The sequence below is a fragment of the Aedes aegypti genome, chromosome 2 (genome assembly GCF_002204515.2).
Source record: "Aedes aegypti strain LVP_AGWG chromosome 2, AaegL5.0 Primary Assembly, whole genome shotgun sequence".
Classification (NCBI taxonomy): domain Eukaryota; kingdom Metazoa; phylum Arthropoda; class Insecta; order Diptera; family Culicidae; genus Aedes; species Aedes aegypti.
In genome coordinates, this window is record NC_035108.1 from 192534438 (window position 1) to 192559920 (window position 25483).

General features: G+C 38.5%; 2 protein-coding genes across 9 annotated transcripts in view; one reads left to right on the plus strand and one right to left on the minus strand.

The window, feature by feature from the left end:
* The window catches only part of LOC5575476 (HIV Tat-specific factor 1), a 272213-nt gene that overhangs the window by 240219 nt on the left and 6511 nt on the right, over nt 1–25483 (plus strand). For both annotated transcript variants that reach the window (XM_021843533.1, XM_021843534.1), the window contains exon 3: nt 23923–24089. In XM_021843533.1, coding sequence (XP_021699225.1) covers nt 23923–24089 — 167 coding nt within the window. The remainder of the gene's footprint in view (nt 1–23922; nt 24090–25483) is intronic.
* LOC5577147 overlaps nt 1–25483 on the minus strand; it is a 408487-nt gene that overhangs the window by 171584 nt on the left and 211420 nt on the right. The window lies entirely within an intron of this gene.

A 25483-nucleotide genomic window follows, 5' to 3' on the forward strand; every position in this document is an offset into this window, starting at 1 on the left:
ACGCATAATGCGAATCCATATAGGTGATAATTTAAATTAAATGTCAACATATTCATAATCCCACCCTTATTAAGCCTCAGGATAGACTGAAGAAGGGCAGCCGATTATCTCGGAGAAACACAAGGTCACCTGCACCATTGCTCCGGGTAGCACAGGAAGGACTCAATACTGTGGAGGGCGCCCTGGTACTCCACAGGCTCCGTTTGCGGTTAGGTTTTATTTAGACCCCCCTAACCATTCATTCCTAGGCACGGTACGCATCACACCATAAATTAGGGGTCACCTGTGAGGTGGATTTTTACCACTGGAACAGGCAGTCCGTAGTGTTAATTCTTAGCCAGTTGAAACAACCGCTACCGACACTACGCGGCTATCTAGGCTGCTCGGGAAAAGGAGGTTAATATTGATGATTAACTCCTGACGTGCCCAAGCAGTCGGCAATCTAAAAAAAAAGTTGGTAGTTTTGGCCTTTCCTATATATGGAGCCCGACGATTTAGTAACATAATGTGTATTAGAATGAATTGTAATACGTTTTGATATAATCTTGCTATGAATCATTGGAAAAATAATACATTATATCTGAATTTCATCATGTATACTTTTTTCTGAAAGAACATCTTAAATTTTGCTGTAATATAATGTCTAGAAACCTATCGGCCATATGAAACCAAAGTTGCCCCATTTTACCGTGCTCAAATTTGTATGAGAATATAATGTACACGGCGTAATTTTAAATTTGGTTTCTATAAAATACGCTTTTAAAATCTGAGTAAACTTCAAGCTATTTTAAATATGTCTGCCTATATTTTGAAATAGTCTCATATCTTGGCCCAGAATTACCCAGTAAAACCATAATGTACGTATATCGAAATCACCTTTTGCGTTATGCGATGCTTGTACGTGCAAAGTATTATGTATTAGATGTCGTCAAAAGTTCTTATACGTACAAACGTGGAGGCGACATGCGTGCATGTTATATACGATGAAAAATGGCATGTGATGCAAGTGTGTAAATCTTATTGCGAAATCATTATTATTATTTTTATTATGTTTTATTTAAAACACTTTACCATTGCAAAATCGTTTGTAACCTTATGCGACTTTAATTATGAATACAAAGTAGATTTGACAGTCGTATCGAATTGATTCGACTTACTTTCTACATTTTACGGCATGAAACTGAATAGAAGCGTCAAGTTCAGGCAGTGCAGTTGTTATGCAAATTGTATAATTGAACGACTTTTCACTTCAATTTGAACTTTTGTGCAATAGAGAATGTGGATCTTTATGAGGATCCTTACAACTTCGGATAAAAAGCAACAGTATTTAGGTTCACTTAATACGTTATTACTTGAATCGTACTTGAAATCGCAGCCACGTAAAAGCTGGACAGTTGCATATCAGATAATACCAAAAGATTTCGGCGCACGACTCACATTGATTGGAGCAGCTCGTCGGAAAATAATCAAACCAAAAGTAGATCATCCTTCCGCATCAATCAAACCAATTTGAAACGAAAACCAACAAACTATTCCAAGATCCATAAATAGAGCAAACAAGCGTTAGATGTTAGAGAGCTATTGCATGCAATCAAGAGCTGTAATGTAAACTTTGCACTGTTGACCGACAATTAAACACACCGGCTAGTCGAGGTTAGTACATCATCATCGACAGGGCGAGCAGTCGCCAACGCCTTCACACGCACTGTCGACTCGTCCTACTGAAGGAAGCCGTGCAACTAAAACCTATTGGCTCGATTTCAAATTGTTTGCAGTAGGGAAAGTGGTGGTAAAATTATCACCTTGATATTTTGATCTGATATAATTTTGAGCTCGGTCCATTTCACCCCCACTTCCCCAATGCATTGTGCTGTGGACTGAAAGTGCAAGTCTTCACCCGGCGGACGACGACGACAACGACCGATGGATGCATTTCCGCTGCCAACTTCTACGCTGCACTGGCACCAGAAACTAAAGTCAACGGATTGCAAATATTTCATAGACTAAACAAAGCATCTCGCGACTTGGCAAAAGAGAAGTATAGTTGCCAATAATTTATGACCTATTGAAATTGAAATTTACGAATCCGATCCGGTGATTGGAAGAACAAAATTGATGGGCTTACAGTGGCGTTAACGTTTGCAGGATTTGCATTATGATTCTAGAAAGACGTTTCATCAGACATGTTTCATCATATTTTAACCCCCCAATTCTTGGTTCGACTACGTCAATGATGGCGTCGCAAGCCATCACTGATTGAAGTTAATTGAACAGACTGATACAATAACATGATGGGCTAATCTCGTTCATGGGAGACCTCATCGTAGGATGTTCCGAGAATTATGCCGAATCAATCACCAACTTCGGGACACAATGGGGAAAACTGTTCACGCGTCGATGCTCCCTTGTAATTGCCATAAATCATCGAATCTTCGAATTAGCGCTACGACAACGGCAGACAACGATGATAATGATGATGATTTATTGGCAGCTGAATTGATTTCGATTTGCTCTCACACCCTACAAGGGAAAATTACTACCGTCGATGACCGATGGGCCCAAGGAACGATGCTCTCTGCTCACCAAGACCAGCATTTATCACATTATTGTCATCATTCCCCGGCCCGTGATTATATCGATTATCTTATACTGCTCTTTGCGATCGCTAGTAGATCTGATAACGACACCGCCCGGTGCTTCTCAGACCGTTAACATGAGAAAAATAATCTACATCAAATTTGTGCATACCATACGAATTCTATAGCAAAATTGTATGTCTGGGCAAATTTAAAAAAAAATCTTTTTCATGTTACGCCCTCTTGATGGCACTAATCTTTAGATTTTAGGTTCTTTTGTAATAAATTGTTATTATTAGATGAAGATTCGCAGCAAGCCATGCGCGCGGGCGGCTGCGTTTTGAATGTTGTGTCACGTTTACCTCGTCCGCGATCTTCTTTTTTTGTTATTCCGCTGTTGAAAATTAGATTCGGCGGTACTACGCCACGTGCAAATGTTTTGTAGAAGCATGCTTTTCGAAATGATAGATGTGTTTTTTTTATCGGAGATTATATATGAAGGTGTCTTGTGAAGTATTGTTTTTTACTTTTATTCGATTTGCTTGCATTTTGCTCGAGAGTGCTTTTTAATGGCACCATCAATTGAATTCGTTTCGCGTGACTTTTTTTATCCGTGTGTGTTGATTCAAATGTGGTTCGTGGATGTTCGATTCGGGATGGACTAAGAACTGCAGTGCGTGCATTTTTATGGGCAGTGCTAAGTTACGGCTCACGCTATAGTTCATTATTAGAGGAGCGACAAATTGCAGCGAATTTTCGAAAAAGGAATTTGGTGAGTTTTGTTCTGATCAGCAGCGCATAATACCAATGCGCAAATAGGGGGGCTGGGGGCAAGGAGGACACCTTAAGATATATAGGTTCAAATCATGGTTGATTAGCACAATTTTTGAAGATTATTCCAGTGTAGGGGCAAGTTCAGCTCTTGTTCTAAATGATGTTATCGATAGATTTCAAAAATATAAGAAACACATGATGATTTGAGATTTTTGAAAATGTCCCTTCTTATGAGGTTTTTAAACGAGGCACGGGGCAAGAGTGCCACTCGTATGGGGCAAGAAGACCACCAGAGCAAAATGACACAAATTTTGTATATTATTATTTCCCCGCCTAAAGGATAAATTGTAGAGTAAGTAAGGATAAAACTGAGGGATAAAAGTTGACTTATAGTGAAAAAGTAATTTTACGAAATTAATTTAGTTTTCATCTTATTTGACTGTAACAATAATAGTAAAAATTTTCAGAAACCATTTTGAATGTCCAAGATGGTTTATTTTGATTTTATTTAATAGGAAACATTGATTGAATGCAATATTAAACAAGAAAAATAAAAGTTCATTTGATTTTATATGAGAAAATTGCGGGGTCCCTCTTGCCCCATAAGACATACTGTTATTATATATGTAAAATTTAATGTCAAAAGGACTTTTTCGAAAAAAAAATCCTCACAGCTATATTAAACAATTGAATCATCAATACTGTGCGAAAAAATCAATAGGGGTATTCACTTAAAGTTGCGTAAACCAGCGTAAAACTGAAACCGCGTATTAATTGTAATGACTTATTTCAAACGAAATATTCCCATTTTGACACTTGAGAACAAAATTCAGCTGTTTACGCGTCGGGTACATTGAAAATTCGTTATCTTTGCTGTTCAGTTTTGACCATGTTATAGTGAATGGATTGAAATATATTGGATACGAAGGATCAATATAATGTCCTAAATAAGGTTTCACGGATCAATGATGATAAAATGTACCATTTTGTACTGGACGAGTGATGTTGGAATCGGATTGGAGGTTGGAAGTAAATAGCAGTGATGTGCGAAGATTTTTGTAAACGACCAAACGTGAATATGAAACTTAGGTGAATGATTGTTGTTTTTTTTTTGTCTAATTAAATTTTCTTTATTCTCCTAACTAATAAACCTCAACTTGTATGTTCGAAAGCGCTTGAAGACTGCATTTGATACCGATTTTGTGTTGAGGACCCGCTTCGATCCATACGCTAAACAAGGGGCAAAATTTCCGCGTAAGCGCAAAGGCTTTCAGACAGAAAGTTTCATTACGGTTTGCAATTTTGTTTATTGGCGCTCTACATATATGTGCTAAATATTTCAGTGGATAACCGCTTGTAATTAAATTTTTCGGTTTCGTCCAGCAACCTCACCGGTACTTTCGCGAAGCCAATACGAATCAACCCAATAAAATATCAGATGAAACTCTTGCGAACAGCACCCAGTATCAGAGGGTAACAGTTTTTGCATCTGGTTCCACGTAGCCTTTTCGAATCGATCAGTATGCAAATGACTGCTCCTAGAGCTTCAATTGGAAGTCATTATTTAGCCACAAGCATTTCTCCGCTAGAATTAGAAAAATAATGAATATCTTAAATTACAGAATGTTGATATTTCTCTTACAATTTCCTCTGATTTGGTAAAATGGTGAAAACCTATGAAAACAGATGGAATCGAATTTGTTTGTAATTATTTTGTTGACATTTGTTTTGTTATCATCACCAAGGCGCTCTTGGATACCGGATTTCAACATTCAACAATCTGAAATGTTTCATTTGCCGTGAAATGTTTAAAATTACCAATTATACCTTACGCCGAGATTTACGCCATTAAGTGAATACCCTTAATATGTTTTGTATTTATTGGGAGTCAAACCTTGTTTTCCAGTCTTACATTCTTATAATATTTCGCATATTTTGCGTTGGTGAGTTAAAGACATTTTTCTATTTTTTTGTACGAAATATTTTTAACTGTAATATTTACACAACCCTCAAATAGTGCTCAATTTATACTTATCCTGCGTTAAACATCAAAAAATTGATTTGAACTACGTGAAATTACAGGTGGCACTCTTGCCCCGGGTGTCCTTCTTGCCCCATGTCCCCCTACAGACCATTTGTCGGCCAGAGCGTCTACCGAACGTATCCAATGGCACTACCCTTTCCATCAACATTCCACAACATCCCGTAACACCTATGAGAGGTCGTAGAGATCTCTGCATCTTTCTTAAGTAGGTGTTCAAAAAATCATCCTTTCCCATTCCCCAGCTTTTGCAAGAACGTTGCCAGGACAGCTCTCGACTGTTGGAGGATGCGTCAATATTGTCTAAGAGTTAGAGGTTAATCCCAAATTTCTGACTTTGGTAACGGACGGGAAGGAGGCAACCCTCATACAATGGTCTAGGACTGTACCACCTACGAATTTGTGCGAAATGCTTAATGCTAATGCTAATGCTAATTGTTATTATTAGATGAAATTCCATCATTTGGGTCGAAGTTGGAAGGTGTATGTATTCTTTTCATCTGGCAAGAATATTGAAATGATAGATCAATAATATTATAGGTTACGCCATTTTGAACTGTCAAAAATATGTAATGTCAAAAAGATAAATTATAGAAAACTATCGAATGCAAAAATCGTCTTCAAATGTATTCAAAGGCTTAGTATTCACTGATTTTGTAAAGGCTTCGGTGCTATGAAGCATAATGAAGCGAATATCATCATGTAATTAAACTTAAAAAAGAAACCTTTAAAAAGCATTTGTGTTTGTTTAAATGTGAAATTTACAACTCTTGATTTCGTAAGTATCTTATTCTTAGTGTTATTCCCTGGAAATGGCAAATCACATTCTCAAATTGACAAAAATCTTCTTTGTTTGGAAATAATCCATAAGTGTTGCAAATGTTCATTGTTTAGAATCATGAATCAAGGAAAAAAACTCCAATGATGAATTCAGGCTGAATCTAAGCGAGCGAGTAATTTTTATGCTGATATATTCCATTTTTATCGTATGTGGGAGCTTATCAAAGCTGAGGACACTTCTCACAAACAACGAAAATATTTTGATATTTTGAGCCTATAACACTGTTTTCCTTAGATCTTGCCTTCAATAGAGCGTAACAGGGGCCCAGATAGCCGTAGCGGTAAACGCGCAGCTATTCAGCAAGACCAAGCTGAGGGTCGTGGGTTCGAATCCCACCAGTCGAGGATCTTTTCGGGTTGGAAATTTTCTCGACTTCCCAGGGCATTGAGTATCTTCGTACCTGCCACACGATATACACATGCAAAAATGGCCATTGGCATAGTAAGCTCTCAGTTAATAACTGTGGAAGTGCTCATATGAACACTAAGCTGAGAAGCAGGCTCTGTCCCAGTGGGGACGTGACGCTGGAAAGAAGAAGAAGAGCGTAACAAAAAAAAACAAGTTCTATGATTATTTTGGAATTTGGGCAGAGCTTTCAGTTTTCCTATATAAATCTACTGCTGATTTGATGGAGATTTTGTTCTGACAACAACGGTCTAAGAAATACCGTGGATAACGAATGAGGTGACGCACGCACACGCTTCAGCTCGTATTCAGTTCAATGGAGTTGATCATCGTGGGGGGTCGTTTCTACTTAATTGAGCGGAAAGCTCTTGCATGAACTTTCAACGGTAACCATTCTCATCCCCATAAAACCAGTTGATAATGCAAATGCTGATACTGTGCCAATTTAGTTGAAAGTTTAGAGCCGAACAAATTGCAAGCAAGTCAATAATGTTTCCGCTTCGGAAAAGTTTTCCTCTGACTTATACATACTTGAGCGACAGCTTCGGAGAGTTTGAAGCAGATTAGCAAATTTACTCAGTGACTTCAGTTACGAGCCCGGCTCTCAAGTCTCAACTCCACTTTGGATTCGGTTCGACACCTTTCTTCCACTGTGACCCAGTGGCACCGATATATCTCGCTGTTTCGTCACTATTTACCAAATGCATTAGGGATTGCTCCCTCTTCCTCTGCGCTAATCGTCCAACTACTCTGACTTACGGCAGCACAAATCCATTCACAACAAATTGATATTTGTTCAGACGCCGAGTCAAGATTTTCCCCTCGGTTTGTCGTATGCTCTGGCTGGCAGATGCTGGACGTCAATAAGTGTGGGAAGTGGCACAGTTGTGAGCAAGGGCACCAGAAGATCGTAAAAAGCTGAATCTTTGATCAAACAGTTCTCGGTATCAGTACGTGTGAGTTATAATCCGGAGTAAGTAGTTGTTTGCTTGATAAGAAGTGCACTTTTAATGGTGACCATCGTGAAACATTACATTGTTTCTAGGAAGATATGACTATGCAAGTACTTCAGTCAAGGTAGACTCAGTTGACAAATTAATCATCATAAATTTCCTCATGACACAAAAAGTCCTTGCAAATCATCGCAAATGCGCTAAGACAAAATATGCTCAATTTTCGGAGCTTGGAAAAATAGCTGTCTTTCTTTCTGTCATAAACTTCGCCAAACGAAATTTGTGATTGCTAGATAAACAGATTTTTGGAAATTCATCTCCTTCTTCTTCTTTATGACATTACGTTCTCACTGGGACAGGCCTGCCAAACAGGTTAGTGTTCAATGAGCACTTCCACAGTTATTAACTGAGAGCTTTCATTGACAATTTCGCATTCGTAAATCGTGTGGCAGGTACGATGATAGTCTATGCCCAGGGAAGTCAAGGAAAATTCAGTTACGAAAAGTTCCAGGATCGACCGGGAAAAAAAAACCAGACACCTGCAGCATGGCTTTGCTTTGTAGCCGCGGACTCTAACCACTCGGCTACATCTAGGAGTTGCTTAAAACCAAAAAAAAAAAAATATTAGGAATCTTTACTTTTTCACGAAGTGTTGGGCAATTTTAATATGCAATTTCATTAGATTCCCCCAGAACTACATCAAGGATTCTTAGAGACATGTCACTAAGAATTCCTCCAGGAATTTCATCAGGGTTTTCTTATGAAATTCCAACAGGAATTCCTCCAGCGATGCGTCCAGTTATTCCCGATAAACGACCTATTTAGTAATAAATCTTCGAGCTCTTTAGTGGAACACCTATAAGTAGATGAAAAACCGAATTTAGTACTATACCATTTAATTTTACTAGAATTTGTATCCTTTGACAGATACTCGTATTTCGACCTCAACTGTAAGGCTGTCTTCAGTGTCGTGTACTAGACTCGACTTGAGTCGGCTCAAGGCTTCAAGGAGTTCTTCCCTGAAATTGCTCTGATTTTTTTTAGGGATTCTTCCAAAAATTTCTTCAAAGATCCTCGAGGATTTTTCCTACAGATTTCTTCTGGAATTCATCCGAGAAATGCTTCGAAAATTTCTACTGCGGATTCCTTCGGTAATACCTCTGATATTGCATTGCTCCAGAAATTCCTCGAAGTGTGCCAAGAGATTTCTCCAGACAATATTCTCAAATTTCTGCCAGAATTTTCTTCAGAGACTCTTTTTTACTTCAGAAATTCATCAAGGAATTTTCCCAGTTATGTCTTATAGGATTTCACCCAATATTTTTTTAGGCATTTCTTTAATACTTCCTTTATAGGTTTCTCAATGGGCTCTGCTAGAACATCTACTAGCTACCATGTCTTAGATTTTCCTCATTAGATTTTTCTAGGGATTCCTCTGAAAAACCCTACAAAAATTCTTGCAAGGAAACCAAGAATTCCTTCATATATTCCTCCAGTAATAATTCTTGTTTTCTCTTCATAGGTTTCTTCCTTGAATCTCTCCAGAAATATTTTCAGGTATTTTCCTGAGATTCCGTCGTCCTTCCAGAAATAATCTCGAAATTCGGCCAGAGATTCCTTCAAAAATTATGACAAGGGATTATGCAAACAAAACCTCCAATTTTTCTTGTTGTTTGTGGCATTTCTTCAGGGAGCCTTCCAGAAGTTTCTCTAGGAATTCTCCCAGTATTCGATCCAATTATATGTTCTAGTCCCTCAGGAATTTATGCAATATTTTTTCAATAAGTTCTTCTAAGATTCTCTAATGAATTCCTCCGGGATCCTTAAACAAAAACTCCCTAAGACATTATTCTATTGTTCCAAAGAAACTTCACAAAAATCTACCAGGAAATTTTTGAGTTATTTCTTTTGAAATCTCCAGAATTTTCGTTTCGCTCATATGTTTGTCTAATAATTCCTCATAATATACATTCAGAAATTCTTTAGGGGTTTCTTCAGATATAATAAGAAGAGTTGTTCCAGAAATTACTTGTAAAAGTAACCGCTGGAGGGATTGTTTGAACAATCCATAGAGATTTCAATGAAGGATTCTTTTTAGGGAAATACTTGAAAGTATTTCGAAAAAAATCAAAAAGAAATTATTGGATGAATTAATGGAAAACATTGGAAGATTATTCTATTCCGTCCCGTCATTGGAACTGAAAGCCTTCATTCCGTTACCAATGATAATGGCCTGCGACTAGTAACCTTCGCTGCTGATAGAGGGATGGCAATCAGCAGCAATGAGCTACAGTACAGGTGAAGAAGACCATGATTTGCATATGTATTGGTAACCAAAAAAGTGGTGACGTCACTATTTTATTGAAAGCACGAGTAGATATGGGATATTTGAAACAAATTGAATGTAACATAAAAAAATGTGGTGCATACCATGAAATTTAATTCGAACTAGATGATTTTTGATTATTGTATTTATCGTTGGACTATTTCAACACAATAGACATAAAAATATTCAAAATAATCATATATTTAATTGAGGTTTGCCTAGCACGAAATAGGGTATTCCATCTGTATAAATAACTAATGCATATGAAGACGCCGTAAAAACTATTAGTAACCAAGTGTGTAGCTTGTTGTTTCTGAGAAGATGAATAGATTAACACGTTATTAAATAACACTGTGGTGAAACAATGCTCAGAAACAATAAGGTACATACTTGGTTGTCATTGGCTGGATTTTATATCTTGCTTCCGTTTGATCAGCGTTCGTAGTGTTCTCAGCATTACCAATCTTACCACTTCCTCTAACATGACATGAGTAGAATTGAGCCCATCATGACTGACGAGCTCTGACCAATCGGAATAGTTCAGGCTATCAACATCTGAACTTCGTAGCGGTAGAGGGATTGGCCAGCTCAATCGCCTCTAACAAAACATTCATGTTTGAGTCGGAATCACGTATGTTCTGTTCCTTTTGAAACGGTGAAACATCACAAGAAGATCCATTTTCAACTATTAACGTTTTTCGATTTCTCCGCCTCCAGTGAACAGTGATTTTGGAAAAGGTTAGCCACAAGTTCCTTCCGCCCGTTGATAACGTTGGGAACGACCTTTACTCTCAACGCATGACGATTCCGGAGTACGAATGGTGGGAAAAGCTGTAATTGGTATTACGTTTCTTAGTACTGCACAAAGAAATCTTACCGCCTCGGACCAGACTATTTCGATCTGCACCTGTCAACGATTTTCGGATCGAAGCATTGAACACAAAATCGTCAGATGTGAAATGCTGGGAGCATACATAAAGCGATGTACCCGGATCTTTGATGAGCCCACAAAATGTCACCCATTTCGATCGCTTGCTAGGTTCTTTGGGGAAAGTGTAAAAACGTATGCAAATATCACTGTTCTTCGATTCCTGTGTCGTTATCTTGCACACACTGCCTGCACACTGCGGAATTCTATCAAAATTTACCAGAAATTGTTAAAATTATACGAAAAAAAGTGGAAAAACTTCCGAACTCGCCCACTTTTTGCTTTCGCGTCAAGGGATTTTAAATTGTAAACACAAATAGTGACGTAGGCAAGATCAGCAATGTATTGGTGTTAGGTGTCATTTTCAACTTTATATAGTTGTCACACACACTATTATACGGAACTGCGCCACCTGTTCTGTAACTCATTGAATCAGCAGTACCTATATCGCACGAAAGAATATCCGCAAACACACCTGGTGACACCCGAGTGGCGATGCCTGCTTCCAAATAGACCACGTGCTTGTTGATGGGCGACAATTTTCAGATGTCATGGAGCTAAAATTTGGGCGCGGTTATCCAGCGTCATGAGTTCCACAACAAACAGAACGCTGCGTTTCAATATACAACGCTTGTCGACTGATGGGGTAGCTGAACAGTACCGTCAGCAACTAGACGAGCAGTTGGGAAGAATCAACGTTGCTGGAGACGTCGACAGCCTGTGGGACTCTATCCACGAAGCTATGACAACAACGGCGCGGGAAGTGATTGGCACTGGTCAACGACGAAGACGAAACGACTGGTTCGATGAAGAGTGCCAAAGAGTGACATACATGGAGAATGTAGCCAGAAGCCGTATGCTTGTGGCCGGTACCCGACAGAACAGAGAGCGGTACAGGGCAGCTAGAGCCGAATAAAAGCGAATCTACCGCAGAAAGAAAAGGCAGCACGAAGAAAGTGTGGTAGCTGAAGCTCAACAAAGCATGAACTGGAATGATATGCGGAGATTCTATGCAACGGTCAATGGTGCGCGGCACAATACCGTACCAGTGCCCGTCATGTGCAATGATCGAGAAGAGAATTTGCTGACCGATAAAACGGTGTTTCGAATTTACTGTTCAACATTGCACTTGAGGGTGCTATTAGGAGATCTGTCGTTCAGAGATATGGCACTACTATCACAAGGTCGCACATGCTCCTTGCCTTTGCGTACGATATAGACCTAATTGGAATCGATCACAGGTCAGTAGAAGAGGCCTTCGTGCCACTGAAGAAGTAGACAGCGAGGTTAGGCCTGACTATTAATGCTACCAAAACGAAGTACATGGTTGGAGGTAGAGATAGAGCCAGGCATGGTGGTGTAGGTGCTGAGGTAGTGTTTGGTGGGGATGTGTTTGAAGTTGTTGAAGAATTTGTTTACCTTGGAACACTTGTAACATGTGACAACGACATTTCTCGCGAAATAAAAAGACGTGTTGCGGCTGCGAATAGGGCCTTTTCGGACTACGTAACCAGCTTAGGTCCCGCAGCTTGCAAACCGAAACAAAATTCGCCCTGTATAAAACATTGATTCTTCCGGTGGCTCTCTACGGGCACGAAGCGTGGACGTTGAAAGAGTCAGACCGGAAAGCTCTCGGTGTTTTCGAGCGTAAAGTGCTGCGGACAATACTCAGTGGGAAACTCGAGAATGGTGTGTGGCGCAGACGCATGAATCACGAGTTGTATCAAGTGTACAAAGATGCGAATAGGGTGCAGAGCTACTTGGTCACTTCCATGATTCACTTTGGCATGGGGAGTTTTCTTCGGCCGAATTGTCTAAACCTTTGCAATAAGAAGCGTTTCAATCGACGCATATTGTGGCCAAATATGAGCTTTGTAGCTTTCAAAAAAAAACCACTGCCGAAGAATAGGATACGACTCCCTATTATCAAGCGTGAAAAATACGGCAGCCTTCAGTGGGCTGGTCACTTAGTGCGAATGTCGGAAGAAATAATTGCGAAAATAATATTCAGCAGGGAACCAGGTAGAGGTCGGCGGCTTCGGGGAAGACCACGAATACGCTAGCTGTACGCAGTGGAAGAGAACCTGGCGACCCTAAACGTTCGGGGCAACTGGAGAAGTTTCGCCCAAGACCGACGAAGATGGAGCTCTACAATACGCCCGGCAATGGCATGACGCTACGCTGTAGCGATCAAGGTATCAAGGTAGGTATATGATTTTGTTCCCATTCAAAACTAAATTAGTCTCTTCCGCAAATATGTAACAGCATGCTGTTAACCTTCCAGTCGTCGCGCGGTTTGCCACCGTCATAACCACTGCGCTGCTGTTGTGAATGAAGATCGAGGTTTTTTCAACAGTGTTGTACAAAATACAACAGCGCGACGACTGAAGTGTTAAAATGTAAAGGACGATTATGCCCGATCTCTTCGGCACTTTGATTAAATCTAGTTCAAAGCCACACAACCAGCCATAATTGCTCGCTAGACCATTTGCACCACTTTGCAGCGACAATTAAAAAAAACTGTCGTACATTTTCCATTGACCATTTACCGAAACCGCCACCCGGATCGTATTCCGCCGCAACACGTTCCGCAAAGCGATTAATCGCCCATCAAACAACATAATTTGCTATTGAAGCGATCGTTCCTTCACCCGGAGTCACAGCCCTGCTTAGGTATGGTGCGCCCATTAAAAGCCGATCCGGTTTTCACAGGTCCGCATGCATGTTTTATAATAATTGGTATTATTAAACTTTATAACGACAAGCCGAACAACGGCCACCGTGCGGCGATTGACAAACTTTCCTTGGAGTCACATTCGCAATCGCTCTGTCGTAAATTGTTGCTCCGAGGGAGAGAAACCTTTAAACCCGATAGCCGACCACCGATGTTAAATTCATGTCCAACAAGGCGAAATTGAATGACCAATAAATTTCTAATTTGTCCTAATTTGATTGCGATTAATTTTGTTCTCGCTTCACCCACTTGCTCGTGCCCTAGTAAGGTTTTTGCCCAGCTTTATATCGGGCTGGCTCGATAAAAAGACTTCATTTGTTTGCATCTCGTTCAAGTCAAGAAAGGCGAAACCCGAAGACCCGGACAGAGCGCTTCGCTTCTACTCAATTCAATTGCATTAAAATGCAATAAATCCGTCAATTTATCAATGGTCCATACATTTTTACAAGCGGAATCTCCCAGTTGGTGTGATGATGCACTTGCGGGGCTGGTAGTGAGTCACGTTTTAGTGTAATATCTAGGATCAGATCACATCTCTGAGAAAGTCACTTATGACGTTAGAAAATTTAATTTTAATCACCCGTAAATTGGTTTTAGCCTTCATTTTATTATCAGCATTAGCATAATAATGACAAAAATATGAAATTTATCAACACTGGGAGAAAATTCAATGAAACTAAACTTTTATTGAAAATTTCGACTTGGAGAAAGTATTGAGTTAAAGATTTAAACCAATATTCGCTACCAGCCCTGCACTTCCAAAGCTGTCTGGATGACTTGTCAGGGTTGAAGTTATTTGTCATTCAGTCAAAAATAAACCGACAAATTGTCCAATATGACAATTTCGATCGCCTGTTCGATGAGCGAAGAAGTGGTAGCAAAGCGGCAGGTTCAATTTACATTAGTTTTCGGAAGCTGGTCGTCTGCCTAGTTGGTAAGTACCGAATCGAATCCGAACCAATATAGACAAAAGTTGTGATGATGGTCAGTTGCACAGCGGGTTGGCCCTGCTAGTTTTATAAATATCAACGGGTGCTCGCTGTCGATTGAAGCTACTGCATATTTATTTATACAAACACATAGGGGAGGAACCCAATGGAGAACGGGTATTGATTTACATGTTTCAGAGTAACTTCAGATATACGCACAGCTTGCCACCCCGATGTGCTCGTTCCTGCTGCTGAATCAAAAGTTCATGGGGAGTTATTTTTTGCTCCCTTATGTTGAATATCTATAGCATACAGTACAACCAGCTCCATTAGGTCATAGATTTCTAACGGAACTTGTCATAAGGTCCTGAATACAGAACAATTTTTCGTTATCGACGATTTTTATAGGTTTATTAAATTCTGAAAGAAGATACTCTTCAATGTGGAATAAAAAGTTGCAAAACTAAAATCACAAATTGGTCTTATTTCTAGTTATACCTTTTTGAAAGGTTTTGTGGGAATTTGCAGAGTGCGAATGCGTTCGTTATTGCAAACCAATGGCGTAGATGGATGGATGACTGTCATGAGAAGTCATGATAGTGGGTTGTTGTTTTAACAAATTGATATCAGCCAAGTTTTGATTGATCGTGTCAAATTCAATGGAGCTGTAGTGTAGTTAAATGCGAACAGTGGCAAGACTATGCCATTGACTTTGGTGAATTGAGGGTAGTCGACGTTACAGACGCATCGATAGATCAATTTTGTTCGTTTCTGCCCATTTTTAGCATCATTGTTTGTGGAACACGATGTACCATATTTAGTGTTTGGGTCCTTGACGTGTGTCAAATCATAGTAGCAAACTGATATCGATTTTATTGGTTCTAAATAATGGTATTTAATGCTTTCTGCCTTCTTATATTTGTTACACCGAAACGCGTTAGTCAGAGCTGGTTAGTAGGCCGTATGAGTTAAAAAATATAACAGAAATATGCTTACAAAATTGATCATATTATGTCACATTTTTTACTGTACGCTTAAGATTCTTACGAATTGACTTTCTACGAATTGTTTCAGATTTACTGCCTGATTATTGTCCATGATTTTTCAGGAATATCTTTCAAAACTGACTCAATACTTGCATTGAAATATTTCGTTGATTCCTTCAGGATAAATATATCCAAAGATTTATCCAATCTTTTGTCCGAAGAGACCTCTGAGAAAGGTATTCCTTTAAAGATTTATTTAGGAATTCATGTTTGGATTGGAAGAACCGGAAATCAATCTGGTAGTCTAGATACATCATTCAGATCACTAACATTCTTTTGAAAATTCTTCATGGATAGCTTTAGAAACTTCTTCACAATACTAACCGTGATTTATTCCTCCTCTTTGTGAAATCTTAAAAAATTAGTTCCTGGAATTTGATCAGAAAATTATTCATAGATTTCTACATGAATTTTCCCAAGAATGCATCGAAAGTCATCACGAAAAAAATCGACTTTTAAATTGACCTATTTCTAATGCTGTTCTTGTCACTTTACGAGGGATCGAAAATACACCAAGCAAAGAGTCTTGAAAAATGAGCAAGAGAACAACACAAGGAAATTTTTAAGACAAAATTGTTGTAAAATACCTGAAAGGAAGCTCGAGATTAAATTACTAGGTCAGGAACAGCTGTTGAACAAAAAAAGGGGGGAAAATGAACAAAATAAACTGATGAGATAACTGTAATAGTTTCTTGATTAACCTTCATCCAGCCAACATACTTTTCACATGCAAAAACACACTAAAATGTGCATAACTTTTTTGTTTCTCGATGGATTTTGTTGAAATTTTCAGAACTTCCCGAAAAACTCTTCTAGTTTATGGTCCAGGAAACTTGGGAATATGGTCCACGTGGTTCCGGAGTTATTCCGGATTGTCTTGGGGTACCAAAATTGGCCACATCGTCCATTCAACGTATATCTCAAAACCCAGATGAGCTAGAAGGTTGGTGTCTTCGGCAAAGTTGTTTAGCAGACCGAGAGCTATCTGGCAATAACAATCTTAGTTGGGAATTTATCCGCTAGGTGGCGCTAGTAACATTTTGTCTTCAATCTTCTATAGCTCAAGATCCTGTAGAGCTAGAAGGTTGGTGTCTTCGGCAAAGTTGTTCAACAGACCAAGAGCTATCTGTCAGTAACAATCCTGATTAGGAATTTATCCGCTAGGTGGCGCTAGTAACATTTTTCTTCAATCATCTATATCTCAAGATCTTGATGAGCTAGAAGGTTAGTGTCTTCGACAAAGTTGTTTAGCAGACTAAGAGCTATCCAGCAATAACAATCTTAATTGGGAATTTATCCGCTAGGTGGCGCTAGTTACAATTTTTGTTCAATCTTCTATATCTCAAGATCCTGATGAGCTAGAAGGTTGGTGTCTACGGCAAAGTTGTTCAGCAGACCAAAAACTATCCGGCAGTTACAATCTTAATTGGGAATTCATCCGCTAGGTGGCGATAGCTACAATTTTTCTCCAATCTTCTATATCTCAAGATCTCAAGATTTTCGTCAATCTTTTATATTTCAAGATCCTGATGAGCTAGAAGGTTGGCGTCTTTGGCAAAGTTGTTTAGTAAACCAAGAGCTATCTGGTAGTGATTGGGAAATTATTCGCTAGCTTGCGCTAGTAACAAATTTTCTTCAATCTCCTATATCACGAGATATTGATAAGCTAGAGGGTTGCTGTCTTCGACGAAGTTGTTCAGCAGATCAAGGATTTTTGGGCAGTTGCAAATCTTATTAAAAATTCACGGCTTCGTGGCCGTGCGGTTAGTGATGAAGGTTAACTCCTCAGGGATTCGTTCAGGAAAATCCACAGCTCGGACTTTTGAGAAAACCACCTCCCGGAGAACTTCCATAGCAAGAGCCACAACTCTTCGATGTAATGCCTCCAATAATTCCTGGATGAATCCGTGATAGAAAGGCCTAACAACTGGCTGGAGAGACTGCTAGATCAAATTTCTCGAAAAAAAAAACCTAAACATATTCTAGACAATTGTTTGGGAAAATCTCTGAGATTGTGGAGAAATTCAGGAAGAAGTATTGGTTATTCTATACCAGGGTTTCCCAACCGGTGGTCCACGGACCCCTCCACAGCTAAAAATAATAAAGATTACACGTCATGTAAACTTCATTCATGCGATGTAAACATGTCTTCAAGTAAAATTAAGTCTGAAATCATGTAATAATGTATCATATGTCATGTAATCACACAGGATCCTGCTGGATTACATGATATATAATTGAAGTTTACATGACATATCATGTAAATATCCATGATATGCCACACTCCAATTATGTGTCTCAGAAATTCACACGTTTCGTTCGAACTGTGTAGGGGGTCGTGTCGTCTTCTCAGGGGGTCCGCGAAGCCACTGTGAAGAAGAGTCATTTTTTTTTTCAATGAATAAAAGCAACTAATCTCTTACTTTCTTTGCTTTGCAAGTGATCAGTAATTAGCGTGATACATTTTTTTACTGATGAAATACATGCAATAGCATTCTACAAAAATTTATCTCAACGGCTTTGCATGATTTTTCGAGTGAATTTTTACTATCGTTCTTAAGAGCACTCTTGGAAAAATCTCAAATTTCCATACATCATGCTTGAGATTAATCACGCATGAATTTTTGCTGCTAATGTCATTAATGAGTTGGTTCGTCTATTCGACTTATTGAAATCGTAAGTGCCTTTGAAAGACTGCTGCGTAGATTCTTGTCGAATATTTGACAAGATTTTGAAGAATATACTGCAAGGAATTTATACCTGACTCGTTTTTTTAAAGGTCGATGGAAGGTTCTTATTAAAACGTTTCTTTAACTATTTAAAACAGCTTGCAGGGATAATACTTGGGTGATACCTTTAGAACATTCCGCGGGTTCTGGTTGAACTTTTGAAGATACCTTTTTAAATCTAGTGATTTTTTTAGGATCGTTCTCGAAGCAATCTTCATTGCACTTCATAGAATATTTTTGACAAATCGCTGATTTCTGTACTATCTGTTTTATTTTTAAGACTGTGGCAAAATCATTTTTATATATTTCTTATCGATTTCTTGGAAAAATGATGAGTACACTCCAGACCAGATTCCTAGTAGACCTAATGGAACCAGATGATCTTGACAGATATTTCTCATTGTAGGTGGTGGATTACAGCCGTGACTTTCAGGGGAGCTACCAAAAATACAATTCTTTTATAGAACACTCATTTTCAGGGGTCCGAGAGATGTTTGTAGAACTTCGAAGGGGGTCGAAAATTCAAAACGGTTGGGAACCACTGTTCTATACCAAGTGTCCTCAGTATGTGGAATCATCCATCGCTGTTTTAACTTATTTTTGGTCAAATGTACATTGAATTGAAATATGAAAAAAAAAACAATGTTTTTATGCCAATCGGACCACCATTTGGCCTATAGGACCCCTCGTGGCAATAAATATGACAAAAAACACAATTTTGTTTACATTCTTCATTTTTTATCTTTGAAACTATTTGGCATGGAGAAAAATTACCTTTGACTATTTTTAAGGAAATTCCTTAAGGTGAAGATGAATCGAAGCCAATTCTCAAATTTTCAAGAGCACAAATCTGAAGAACCGAACACCCGTTTGAGCTGAAAACTTAATCGATTGGTCACCACCAGTGAGTGTAAAGTGGGGAAAAAGTTTGAGTGGCTCATAAGGTTTCTTTTCAAAATTTCTAGCTCAATTTAAAACAAATGTTATACAGTAGGATTCCGTTTTCGGCATGCTCCGTTTTTGGCATGCTCCGATTTTGGCACCCCCCGATTTTGGCAACAAAATGGATCCGTTTTTGGCAACATTTTTCAATACCATTAAATTTGTAAATGTTTGTAAATATAATCGTGTCTGTTGCCTTAGTCATTTGAATAGCATGCCAACTCCACACCGATTACATTCCAGAGCTCCATTTTCGTCGATATTTCCCCAAATCTCACCAACTACTAAGTACGCGCTTTTTTACTTCAGAATGGTCATTGGTCATACATTGGCAACGTTTCATGAGGCCAATAATCTCCACCAGCAGCTCAACTAAAGACCAATCTCTTTTCTTAGGCATTCATATTGAGTGACCAGCCCACTTGAGTCTGCCAGTAAACATAAAAAAAAACACTGTTCATCAGATTTGGAACAGCTTGTTTGAACAATGCATCAGCACCGACATAAAAGCAACAAAAAATCTATGACTCGCACAGAGTTGCAATCATAAATTTTGTCTCATTGTCTTTATTATTATGGATTTACATACATTGCGCATGTAAAAAAAACACCGCAATAATAGTTACAAAAATGTACAGCAAAATGTCGTGTATCATAACTTTAAATAAATTGTATTAAATAACATGACAAATGCGAATGCAGTCCAAACTACAATTTATGCTCAATAATATCATTGAAGCGTGCGTTAAATACGACTGAGAGTGTTTTAACTTTTTGTCTGTGGTATTGGTGTGTATATTGATCTTTCTGCGTCAATAATTTAAAGCTACGTTCCCTCTTTTCTATAGACTCTGTAAGGCGTTAGATTTGTTAAGAGACGGTTCAGAATTCTGTACAAGATTGTTAATCAAGGATACGGGTCTCAACATCATCAAAATGTTCCTTACGAGCTGAGTCTATGAGTTTCCTAACTGTACCCAGGAGAATCCTTAAGGGATTCTTGGTTCTTGTGGGACTTTTCAGAAATTTTAACGAATTCATGAGGATATCTGCGGATTCCAAGTGGACACTGAGGGCTTGTTGGGGATCCTTAGAGTGTACAATTGGTTATGGAGGATTATGTCCAAAATCGTGTGATTCCTAATAAACTCTAGGGCGTGCTGTAAATTTTAAGCGGAATGATGTTAATTTCTAGTAGTATTTTAATTTTTTCCGGCGAAAGCTTGGGGGTTTTGAAAAGGTGCCTAGAGGAATTTAAGGTGTGCTAGTGATAGCCTTATAATAATAAACTTTTAAATTTGTCATCGGAGACTTGAAAATATTCAGCAACAACGCAGCGGAATTCCAAGATGTTAACTCCTATCAAATTCCCTAGCAAGATCCGGCGAACTCTATGCGAGATCCTACGAATGCTTGGCAAGATACATCAGAGCTCAAGCGTTTTTTCTGTAGATTTCTCATGAGGACCTGAAGATTCCTATAAGATTCTTGAGGTTTCATAACAGGATCCTGTAAATTTCAGTTGATTTCATAAGGTAGGTGTAAAACATATATCAAGCTCAATTAAAAATTATTTCAAGTAAAAATTAAATTCTACAAAATTACAAGTCACATTTATGCATCATCTCATGTTTATGTTTGTCCTTTTGATGCAGTCAACTATTCATTTTTTTTTCTGTCTTTATTAACGAGATTTTTAGCCCTGGGCTAGTTCATCTCGGGACCAACGGCTTTACTTCCCTTCCGAAGGAAGTCGTCACTACAACTTTTTTGTCAGTGACTATCTCGGGGATGGGATTCGATCCCAGGTCCTCGGCGTGAGAGGCGTGTGTTCTAACCACTACACCAGGTCCGTCCCCATTCATTATAAAATGTTTTACTTTATCAGAAACATAAATTGGAGAAGCAATTCTAAACTTACAAAATTTTTCAAATTTTACGCTCCAAAATTAAACTGATTTTAAATGGTAATTTCACGCCGTCTTGCAATACCCAGCGCTTTTGATTCGCAAATACGTCTTTGAAAGAAAACAAAAACCTTTTCAAAGTCTCAACGCCTTATGATTCTATAAAAATGATGTATTAACATTGTAATGATGTTTTCAAAACCAATAGTTGAAATATAAAATTTAAAATATGGGTTCCGATTTTGGCACGGTTCCGTTTTTGGCAACTGAAAATTTCAACTTTGTTGCCAAAAACGGAATCCCACTGTAAATGTAATGGTGGTTCAAATGCTATTCAAGTAAGAGACTTGCGCATCACTATCATGACTAATTTTTGGTGAGTTGGTAGAGAAATAGTTAACGATTAAGATCTTTGAAACATTTCTAGAAGCGTATTTAGGGATTTTGGCAAGATGGTTGCTAGATTTCAATTTAAATTCATGACAAATTTTTAATGAGGTCTTTGCTGGAATCCTAACGGGATGTTGTTTATTTGAAAGCTTTATTTAATCTTAGCAGGTGATGTACCGTTTGGATTCATATTACGGACACTTAAGGCCTGAGTGTAGTAAAACCGATCGAAAAGCATATAAGTTGCAACATAATATACGATACATCTGCGTTATCATGCTTTCAAAACACTAATCTTTCGAATGGCGACCGAAGAGTCGGATTTTACAGCTTGAATTACCTGAAATGAATAGAAATTAGTGAACTTTCCATGATTCTTATTCCGGCCACAACCTCACTTTTGTTTCATATTGCGGACACTTTGTTTCGAATTCCGGACAGCTCACGAAAAGCAAAACTAAAATGGTTAAATTAAAAATTAAACTTTCTCATTCGTTAGAGCAACGTCAAAACTAACCGCGCATCATTAAATTCCATGGATTACTATGGTAAATTCATATCAAAACGTGCCTGAAAGCTGTGAACTTTTGAACTGAAAATTTTTAAACATACAAACATACAAAGTAGAGTGTCCGAAATTTGAATCAGAACGGTATTTTCGTCTGAGCTCATGTTTGTATCTCCAAATTGGAATGATAGTGTTGCCTAACACAGAAATGTATGTAGTGTTAAAGAAAAACAATGATAATAAAAAAAATATTCTGCAATTTCTCACTCATTTGAAGTTTACTTTAATCTGAGTTGATATTTAAGCAGCATGCATTGAAATGTCTTAAAATAGAAATCAATGAAATAAAGAGATAATTAGCATAAGATCCATTTCAAAACTAACCAAATTATACATTGTTATGGTACCCGTCTGATAAAGATGTTGCGTAAAAGTTACGGCAAAAATATTTCGTAACATTTGTTTTTACATATTCTCATAACTACATGAATGTTTCGATGAATAATTTAGCATTAGCATTAAAATGAGAAATGTTGTATATACACTGATTGTCAGTGTCATGTAAAACCGTTTTTCAACCCGCTATTCAACCAATCACAAAACCGAAACGGCTGGGACAATATGTCACGTGCCAAATTGACGAGGCTCACGGCGGGCAATAAGGTAAACAACATAACCAATATTTAAGTTGCACTTAAACATTCCCTTCCTCTGTCCTTCACCCTTTGCATCACATTAACTCACTGCCACACTTTATGTCATCACTGCGCCAGCACTTCTCGTGAAGAGGCGTTTTTTTTCTTAATTCAAAAACAGACTCCCAAAACGACCCGCATTTCGAAACGCATCCTTCCGTGTCGAACCTTCCGATTGCGGTGCGTTGCGCTTAGGTACCTACAAGGGCCCCGCGAAGGAAGTTTAAAGTGTGGCTAATTGACGGGTAAACAATTGCAGCACGCTTTTTTACAACCGTTGCCTGCAAATGGACACGGTCAGATGATGGACCACCACCAAAAACCAAATTGACTCCGCCGCCGCCGAAGCTCGTCAAAATATTCCACGCAATTAACTCCTTATCGCCGAAGCCCTACCCGATCAGAGAGGAATACCATAGTTATAACAGGCAGAGATATTATTTTGGAACATGCTTTATTAACAGACTGTGTTAAAAATTTAAGCTGGTCAGGTGTTAAAAAAATAAAAAGGTATTAAATTTGAATGCTCGTTCTTAGAACGGCAAAAAGGACGAGATTTTTAATTTTCTAACGGATAATAACATACATATAGCAGTTATTAGTGAAGTTCATTTGAGATTTGGATCCAAACTTTTTTGTTATGGTGCATGTGGGGTAGTTGCTATCATCATTCATAGGCGTATAAACCATCAACTTTTTTCGTCATTTGAAACACAAATTTTTGAAACTTGGCGTGATTCTGTTGAAATCCAACTTGGTAAATATACTTTCATAGCCTATTTGCCTTTTCAATACACTGGGCAGCAAGTGTAACTTTTTCAAAAGGCAATTTTAAACAGATTTCATTGAAGGTCATTTTTTCAGCAGTTCAGATTCTGATTTAGACATTTGATTAATCATCAACTTTTAAGTGTAACAAATTTGATTCGTTCCAACAAATCTGAAGGCTATTCAACTGGTCTTGCTTTTCCAGACATTATTTTTCTGTGATACATTTCTGATCGGGTCGACCGCCTCTCCTGAAACGGGTTTGATAATCGTGTGGGGCCGATGTGCCCATACATCCAGATCTTGATGATGATGATGACGAAAATCCAGCAATACCTCCCAGTCGGGTCGGACAGTCGTCGAAATTTTTCGTACCGATATCGGATTGCCGTACTAATTATCACTTTTGTTTTCTCTTTCCCTTTCCCAGATTGAATCGGTTGAATTGGCGCTCAACATTTTGGACAATTATGACATTCGTGGCCACAAGATCCGCGTCCAGCAGGCCGAGTTCCAGCTCAAGGGCGAGTACAACCCGGCGCTGAAGCCGAAGGTCAAGAAGAAGGAGAAGGAGAAGATCCGCAAAATGCAGGAAGCGTAAGTGTTGATGCTTTGGAGAACCTAATTACTTACGCTTTGTTCACAGACTACGGAGTTGTATCATGATACAAGTAACGTAATATAACCAAACCGTTTACACTTAATGTTATGGATGTCCCTCTAGGAGCTTCAAAGGAAGTCCTCTAAAAGTTCCTCCGGAAGGTCCTCTATGCGTTCATCTAAGAGTTTTTCTGAAATTTCCTCCAAAAGTTCTTCTAAGAGAATCCCTTCAAGTTCCCTTAGGAATTTACCGAAAGCTTCACTAAAAGTTCCTCTGGGAGTTTCTCTAAGAACTCATCCAGAAGTACTTCTAGAAATTCCTGAGGAAGTTCTCAGCAATATTCTCCAGGAGTTCTGCGAGGAATTGCTCTGAAAGTTCCTCTAGCAGTCACTCTGGATGTTCCATCATAAGTTTTTCTAGGAGATCCGCTGGAATTACCTCTATGTGTTCCTTAGCAATATATGTTTCTCCGGCAGTTTCTCCAGGGGTGCTGATTTTATCCATAAAAGCATCAAGCTCAGTTTAAACCTTCCCTTCATTTTTATAGCTAACTGATTCCGTTTAAACTTTCATAGTAGTTTTTGGATGTTAAAATGAACAAATTTGAGATTGTAATCCAAGATTTTTGTAGTTTGGGCTTTATCGGCCACCCTGCTGAACATAGTACTAAGCATTATTAAACAAGAAACTTCAACGTTACTGGTGTAATAACGTTGATATGCTTATTTCAATCAAAAAAGTGGATCAAAGATTGGTGCTGATCATAATTACGTGCCTGCCTGAGTAAATTGCTAACTTCATTAGATTTGCCTGGCTCTCGATATCACGTGGCGAGGACTTACTGACTTCACTTTGTAACTGACACCTTAGAAGAAGTTAACAGAAAAGCGGAACAGTAAATGAACTAAAGCTGCGGGTACGTTTAATCCACCATCCACAGCACATCATAACCGGCTTAAGCTCAAGAGTCCCGCTGAGCGTAGCAGATCTTCGCCGATAACCAGCGAGCCTCTCGCTAGTCACGCCCGGTGTGGAGAAAAACAAATAAAAAGAAAATATTATTGCTATTAACTGCCCACTTAACATATTTTGAGCACCACGTTGATTATCCACTTTTTAACGACTCTTTAATAAGCCCCTCCGCGATCCCCGAGTACCCGATCATCATCGATTTCGGTTTAAACCCTCTACCAGCAGTTTTATTTTTTCACCACAAAAATATTCAAATTGCGATATTTTATTTGTTTCTCGACACTTATGGTGAGTTTTATCATAAAACTCGTTTACTTACAGAATCTGTTTCGATATTGATCATCTGGTTTTACAAATATTCGGCCCACCAATAAAAAAACGAACATGCAACAAAATGTAGTTTGAGATATTCACGTTA